We start from the raw sequence: 7,605 nt of genomic DNA on the forward strand, positions 1-7,605 counted from the left end.
CATGTACAAAGCAAGTGCTCCACCACTGAGCCACAACCCCAGCCCCTGTGGTGGTTATTTTTACATGTCCGTTTGTCCAGCCCTGCTGCCCAATGTCAACCTGGGGTATGAGTTGTCTGATGTGTGCTCGGAGTCAGCCAACTTTTATGCCACATGGAACCTGTACTAGTTCAGGTGTTGCTGTGAATATTTTTTGGATGTGATTAACTTTTAAATCAACAGACTGAGTACTGCCAGGAATGGTGTACTCAGTACATGCCTGTAATCCCAGCTACTTGGGAGACTGAGGTAGGGGTTGTAAATTCAATTTAGCAAGACCTTATCTCAAAATAAAATTCAAAATAAGGAGGAGAGAGAGATGAAGCTCAGAGGTAGAGCACTTGCCTAGCCTGGGCAAGGCCCTGGGTTCCATCCGCACTACGGAAAAGAAAATAAAAAGAGACAGACGACCCTCCAAACCGTAGGTGGACCTCGTTTAATCAGTCGAAGACCTTATGAGACTGAGTCTTGGCTATATCCCCAGCCCCTGGCAAAGAAGGGAATTCTGCCTTTGAACCCAAGATTACATTATCAGCTCTTGCCAGAATATCCAACCTGGTGTCTTACCCTACAAACTTCTGGCTCACCATCCCCCATGATCATGAGAGAAGTTCCTTAAAGTGAACCTCTAGTAGAGCAGGTTGCTCTGCTGCAGGACTCTGGGCCTCAGATGCTCACATGCTTACCCAAGGTGGTGGGGCAGGCCACATTCTGTAAGTCCGGCCCTGCCTCTCCTCAGGCCTGCCAACCCATCCTGAACTGAAGTTATATCAGTACAGGCCTGGGCAGATGACCTCAAAGGTTTTCTTTCTTTCTTTTTTGTTCTAGAGATTGAACTCTGGGACACTCAACCACTGAGCCACATCCCCAGCCCTATTTTGTATTTTATTTAGAGGCAGGGTCTCCCTGAGCTGCTTAGTGCCTCACTTTTTTGCTGAGGCTGGCTTTGAAATCATGATCCTCCTGCCTCAGCCTCCCGGCTCAGAGTTGTTTTCTACCCCACAAGCCTGGGACGCTAGGAGGCTCTTAGAGGGACCTTGACCTTCTCAGCTCTCACTCTGCTTTCCCTGCAGGCCTGATAGCTTCAATGGCCATGGCTACCACCTCTTCCAGGCCATGAGGTTTGGTATTGAGGAGATAAACAACTCCACAGCCCTGCTGCCCAATGTCACCCTGGGGTATGAGCTGTATGATGTGTGCTCAGAGTCAGCCAACTTTTATGCCACATTGAACATGCTCTGCCTGCCGGGGACGTACCACATAGAGATCCAAGGAAACCTTTCCCACTACTCCCCCAAGGTGATGGCAATCATCGGGCCCGACAACACCAACTACGCTGTCACCACTGCCGCCATGCTGAGTCCCTTCCTGGTGCCCCTGGTAAGCAAGGTCCTCAGTGGTTTGGCAAATCCAACCTGAGCTAGGACAAGTGGGTGGGAGTCGCTGCGCCCTCCAAGGCTAGTCCAGCCCTTGGGGATCTGGGGCTGGTCCCTGTTCTTTAGTCACACTGCAGAGGTCCCCACCTGCCCCAAAGCCCCCTTCCTTCCTCTCCAGGGGATGCTTCCAGATCCCCTGCCTTGGCCCTCTTGAAACCCATTCCCCTTGGGAACCGCTGCCATTTTGACTGCTCCCTCTTGGCTCCCCCCCACTGCCCTCTCTCCAGCCAAAGGCTCCATCTCCTTCAGTGACAGCTGAAGACCTTTCCTTCCTGTGCACAACCTTCACATCCTCCTGGCTCCTGGCCTCTCCTCCTCCTGGCTCAGAGGTGGGGTGCTCCTCCGCTTGTTGGCACCAACTCCTGCTTGGGCCCATCAGTCTCCCACCCTGGGCTGTAGGCATGTGGGGCTCCCTTTGCCCTTCCAGGCTCTTCCTGTTCCTTCCCACTAGAACTCAGGCCCGGAGTGCTGCTCGCTTGCTCCGCCCTCTCATTTGCTGCTCTGCCTGTGGCCCAGAATTCTGCCCCACCACTCTTGTTCTTGCCATTAGGGAAGGCACCTTCTAGATTTCCAAAGCCAACGAGCATCTCTCAGTCCCCTGTGTTCTGACTTGCCCACAGACTCTGCCACTTATGCACTGACGGGTTCCACGTGGAATGCACCTCTCTCCTCACAAGAGACTTTTTTTTTTTTTTTTTTTTTGGTACGAGGGATAGAATCCAGAGGTGCTTAACCACTGAGCAACATCCCCAGCCCTTTTTAAATTTTTTTTTTAATTTTTTTTTTTTTTTAGAGAGAGAGAGAGGAGGGAGGGGGAGAGAGAGAGAGAGAGAGAGAGAGAGAATTTTTTAATATTTATTTTTTAGTTATCCTCGGACACAACATCTTTGTTTGTATGTGGTGCTGGGGATCGAACCCGGGCCGCACACATGCCAGGCGAGCGCGCTACCGCTTGAGCCACATCCCCAGCCCCCCAGCCTTTTTTTTTAATATTTTATTTTACTGAGTTGCTAAGTGCCTCACTAAGATGCTAAGCCTGGCTTTGAACTCTCAATCCTCCTGCCTCAGCCTCCTGAGCTGCTGGGCGCCACTGCGCCCTGCTCTTCTCTTCTTGTAGCTTCAGCCCTGGCCCTGTAGGTCCCCCCAGGCCAAGATGCTCAGCTGTCCTACCCATTAGTGCTCCTCTGTCCCTGCCCTCCACTTTTCATCCATTGCCTGGGCAGCTCCATTGTCCCTTTCAAAACTGCCATGCCCAGGGCTGGGGATGTGGCTCAGCGGTAGCGCGCTCGCCTGGCATGCGTGCGGCCCGGGTTCGATCCTCAGCACCACATACCAACAAAGATGTTGTGTCCGCCGAGAACTAAAAAAAAAATAAATATTAAAAAAAAAATCTCTCTCTCTCTCTCTCTCTCTCTCTCTCCTCTCTCACTCTCTCTTAAAAAAATATAATCATTTGAGGAACCTCTAAGCTATATTTCATAAAGTTTCTACTAATCTGTTTAAAAAAAAAAAAAAAAGCTGCCACGCCCAGCCCCCACTCTGCACTGCCCCCGCCTTCATTCAGACCATGACGACTCCTCGCCTGGTCTTGAGGCTTTTCTAACACTTTTCTCACTGGAATTAGATTTGTTTACCTCAAACACTCTCAGGGTCTCCCCATGGCCTAGAGAATGAAGACCAAGGCCTCAGATCAAGAGTGAAGGCCTCTAGCCAGGTGCAGTGTCACCTGCCTGTAATCCCAGCAGCTCGGGAGGCTGAGACAGGAGGATTGTGAGTTCAAAGCCAGCCTTAGTAGCGTTGAGGCGCTAAGCAACTCAGTGAGGCCCTGTCTCTAAATAAAATACAAAATAAGGCTGGGGGTGTGGCTCAGTGGTCGAGGGCCCCTAATAAAAAAAAAATTAAAAAAAAAAAGTGAAGGCCTCCAGCCCTGCCTCACTCATGAAGAGGACCCCTGGCCGGCGGAAGCCCTTGACGATGTCCAGCCACCCCACACCATTCCCCTCCCTGCAGGCAGGGTTCGTTCCCTGAGCTTGGGATGCAGGGCTCCTCCAGCTGGCCCTCCAGGCAGATTCCACTGCTCCCCAGCACCCCACTTCCCAATGGAGCCTCCACAGTGGGTTCTCTGACTCATGGGTCAAGCACTGCGCTGCTGTTCTCCTTCCTCTTCATGTCCCCACACCCAGCACAGGGCTGGCACTGGGGGACCTCAGTTGAGGTCGCTGCTGATCTCACTGAATGGGACCCCCACAGATCAGCTACGAGGCCAGCAGCATGGTGCTCAGCTCGAAGTGGCAGTACCCCTCTTTTCTGCGTACCATCCCCAATGACAAGTACCAAGTGGAGATGATGGTGCTGCTACTACAGAAGTTCGGGTGGGTCTGGATCTCTCTGGTTGGCAGCTACGGTGATTACGGGCAGGGGGGAGTACAGGCACTGGAGGACCTGGCCACAAAGCGGGGCATCTGCATTGCCTTCAAAGGCATCATGTCTTCCTCTGCCCAAGAGGGCGACAAGGAGATGTGGAGCATGATGCGCCACCTGGCCCTAGCCAGGACAACCGTGGTGGTGGTTTTCTCCAGCCGGCAGCTAGCCAGGGTGTTCTTCAAGTCCGTGGTGCTGGCCAAACTGACCGGAAAGGTGTGGATCGCCTCAGAAGCCTGGGCCATCTCCACACACATCACCAACGTGCCTGGGATCCAGGGCATTGGGACAGTGCTGGGCGTGGCCATACAGCAGAGGCTTATCCCTGGCTTGAAGGAGTTTGAGGCGGCCTATGCCCGTGCGGACAAGGGAGCCCCCAGGTCCTGTTCTAAGGGCTCCTGGTGCAGCACAAATCAGCTCTGCAGAGAGTGCCAAACTTTCACAGAATACACGATGCCCAAGCTCGGGGCCTTCTCCATGAGTTCTGCCTACAACGTGTACCGGGCAGTGTATGCTGCAGCCCACGGCCTCCACCAGCTCCTAGGCTGTGCCTCTGGAACCTGTTCCAGGGGCCAAGTCTACCCCTGGCAGGTAAGAGCCCAGCCCCAGGCCCCCTGTGTCAGGGAGAAGAGCCAATCCTGAGACAAACAGAGTAGGCACTCTTGGTCACCCCAAAAGACAGTGACTTGAGGGGTGGTGTTCCCTTAGACAAATCCTCTCCTCTCTGAACCTTGCCTTCTGCAAGGTGCTAAAAGAAATCTCTGCAAAGGAATCCTTTGCTGGAGGCCTTCTCTGGGAGGGCTGGTGGGAAGGGCTCCAAGGAAGGGACAACAGGTGTTCCGGGGGTAGAATCACCGGGTTGGGAGCCCAAGAGACCCCTGGCACTTGCTTCTGGCAGTCTGTGTCTACGTGGTCTGCCGTAGCTTTACAATCTCTGTTTGCTTTAGCTTTTGGAGCAGATCTATAAGGTGAATTTCCTTTTACATGAGGACACTGTGACATTTGATGACAATGGGGATCTTCTCAGCGGCTATAACATCATTGCTTGGGATTGGATTGGGCCCAATTGGACCTTCAGAGTCATTGGCTCCTTCACATGGTCTCCAGTTCGGCTGGCTATAAATAAGACCAATATCCAGTGGCACGGAAAGAACAATCAGGTAATGGGGATGTGGTGGCTCACCAGGTAACTGCTTCATGGGGGCCAGGAGCTTGAAAGTGGCACTTACCCAGGGCAGGAAGCAGACCCCTAGTAGCAGACTGCCATCATTCTACCCAGCCCTGCCAGGGATGCTGGCTTCATGTGCTAATAGACAGATGCTCACTGGGAAGCCATAGGTTTACCCCACCAGGGGCTCTGCCTGGGAATGATCTCCGAAGGCACAGGCATGGAGATTCTGCCTCTGTCTCACAAGTAAGCTGTCCTTTGACTTGGGCCCCTCCATGTGGCTACAGGACACCTGTGGCTTCTTACAGGTTCCCGCATCTGTGTGTACCAGAGACTGTGTTGAAGGGCACCATCGGTTGGTCATGGGTTTCCACCACTGTTGCTTTGAGTGTGTGCCCTGTGAGGCTGGGACCTTCCTCAACAAGAGTGGTGAGTGAACAAAGTGAGTGGGCCAGTGATCAGCACTCCCAGGGGCTGTCCAGCAGGTAAAGAACCTCTCCCAGGCCCCGTGTGTACGGTCAGCCCCAGGACAGTCATGGGCTGCCAGTTACGTGCAGGTTGACAGACACCTGCCTCCAGATTGAATTCTGATCAAGCAGACAGAAACAACAGAAGTTAACCTGTAGACCACGGTGTGTCCTCTATCAGAGAGTTCATGTCACATCTGCAGAGGCATCTTATCCTGAGTTCAACCTCTTCATTCCACCGGATGTAGCTACTGTTTTCTTTGTACTCTCCCATCCTATTTGTGGGAAGTCCCTTCTGTTGCCCATGCTGAACTCAGCCAGCTCCTAGACACCTGGTAGAATGTCTGCCGTAGGAGAGTGTACCACCCAGTGACACAAAGTGGAGGCCAGAGAGCAACTTATGTAGCTAAAGGCTCAGCCCAGAGCTGAACACTAGGGGCCACATTCTTCGCTTTTACTTCTCTGTGGTGATGTGGGGATGGGACACTATGCCTTCTGTCCCCAGAGAGTCAGGACTCAGAAATCACAGAGCAGAAGCCTAGGAAGTGGATTCAGCTAGTGGAAGTGCTGGAAAGAGATGACCACATCCTTCCTTTGGGGCTGGCTGCTCGTACTGGAGCTCAGCCTCACTGGCATGGGGGCAGAGCGACCACTGTAAGGCCCTGTGGGTTTGCAAACCCCTTTTTGGATCATGAGCCACCCAGAACTTATCCATGTTTCTCCAGAGTATGTAACTGACACAGACACTTTGAGGAAACACTTGGCCTCCAGCTGCACTCCAGGCTTTCCTGACACTGCCCCCTTCAATACGCTTTCCGGAGGAAGCTGCTGTGATATAGGTCTCGCAGCATCTTGCGGACCTGCAAGCCTCCTTTCCCCAAACCTACTTTGTTCAACTGGCTCTCAGGAACCACCTTTGTTTTCCCTTCCAGACCTCTACAGATGCCAGCTTTGTGGGAAAGAAGAGTGGGCACCTGAGGGAAGCCAGACCTGCTTCCCACGCACAGTGGTGGTTTTGACTTGGCAGGAACCCATCTCTTGGGTGCTGCTAGCAGCTAATACATTGCTGCTGCTGCTACTGGTTGGGACTGCTGGCCTGTTTGCCTGGCACCTAGATACCCCTGTGGTGAGGTCGGCTGGAGGTAGGCTATGCTTCCTCATGCTGGGCTCCCTGGCAGGAGGTAGCTGCAGCGTCTATGGCTTCTTTGGGGAACCCACGCTGCCCGCGTGCTTGCTGCGCCAGGCACTCTTTTCCCTGGGTTTTGCCATCTTCCTATCCTGCCTGACAGTTCGATCCTTCCAACTGATCATTATCTTCAAGTTTTCCACCAAGGTGCCCAGGTTCTACCGTGCTTGGGTCCAACGTCATGGTGCTGGCCTGTTTGTGATGATCAGCTCAATGGCCCAGCTGCTCATCTGTCTAATCTGGCTTGTAGTGTGGACGCCACTGCCCACAAGGGAATATCAACGCTTTCCTCAGCTGGTGGTGCTTGAGTGCACAGAGAGCAACTCACTGGGCTTCCTGCTGGCTTTCACCTATAATGGCCTCCTCTCGGTCAGTGCTTTTGCCTGCAGCTATCTGGGCAAGGACTTGCCAGAAAACTACAACGAGGCCAAATGTGTCACCTTCAGCCAACTCCTTAACTTTGTATCCTGGATTACTTTTTTCACCGTGGCCAGCGTCTACCAGGGCAAGTACCTGCTCGTGGTCAATGTGCTGGCCTTTCTGACCTGCCTGAGCAGCGGATTCAGTGGTTACTTCCTCCCTAAGTGCTACGTGATCCTCTTTCGCCCAGACCTCAATAACACAGAGCACTTTCAGGCCTCCATCCAGGACTACACTAGGCGTTGCAGCCCCTCCTGAGCAGCGGGTCAGGCAGAGCCAGCTGAGGCGGGGTGGGGTGGGCTGTCAATCTATCCTGCCCTGAAAGCTGAAGTTGGTCAAGCTGGGTGGAGGGCCTGCAGTGTCCGGGAGACCTTTGGGCGTCTCAGTCTTGGCATGCGATGTGTCACCGCACGGGTGAACAGACCCCAGGCTCCGGGCTGCCAATAAAGAGGTGAAATGCGTGTTTAC

General features: G+C 53.3%; 1 protein-coding gene across 1 annotated transcript in view; it reads left to right on the forward strand.

The window, feature by feature from the left end:
• Tas1r1 (taste 1 receptor member 1) overlaps window positions 1–7,395 on the forward strand; it is a 9,715-nt gene extending 2,320 nt beyond the window's left edge. The window contains exons 3-7 of the mRNA XM_026386162.2: window positions 1,113–1,419; window positions 3,726–4,487; window positions 4,844–5,056; window positions 5,373–5,493; window positions 6,464–7,395. Of these exons, the coding sequence (XP_026241947.2) occupies window positions 1,113–1,419; window positions 3,726–4,487; window positions 4,844–5,056; window positions 5,373–5,493; window positions 6,464–7,395 (2,335 nt within the window). The remainder of the gene's footprint in view (window positions 1–1,112; window positions 1,420–3,725; window positions 4,488–4,843; window positions 5,057–5,372; window positions 5,494–6,463) is intronic.
• The last annotated feature ends 210 nt before the right edge of the window (window positions 7,396–7,605 follow it).

The sequence above is a fragment of the Urocitellus parryii genome, chromosome 11, assembly GCF_045843805.1.
Source record: "Urocitellus parryii isolate mUroPar1 chromosome 11, mUroPar1.hap1, whole genome shotgun sequence".
Lineage (NCBI taxonomy): Eukaryota > Metazoa > Chordata > Mammalia > Rodentia > Sciuridae > Urocitellus > Urocitellus parryii.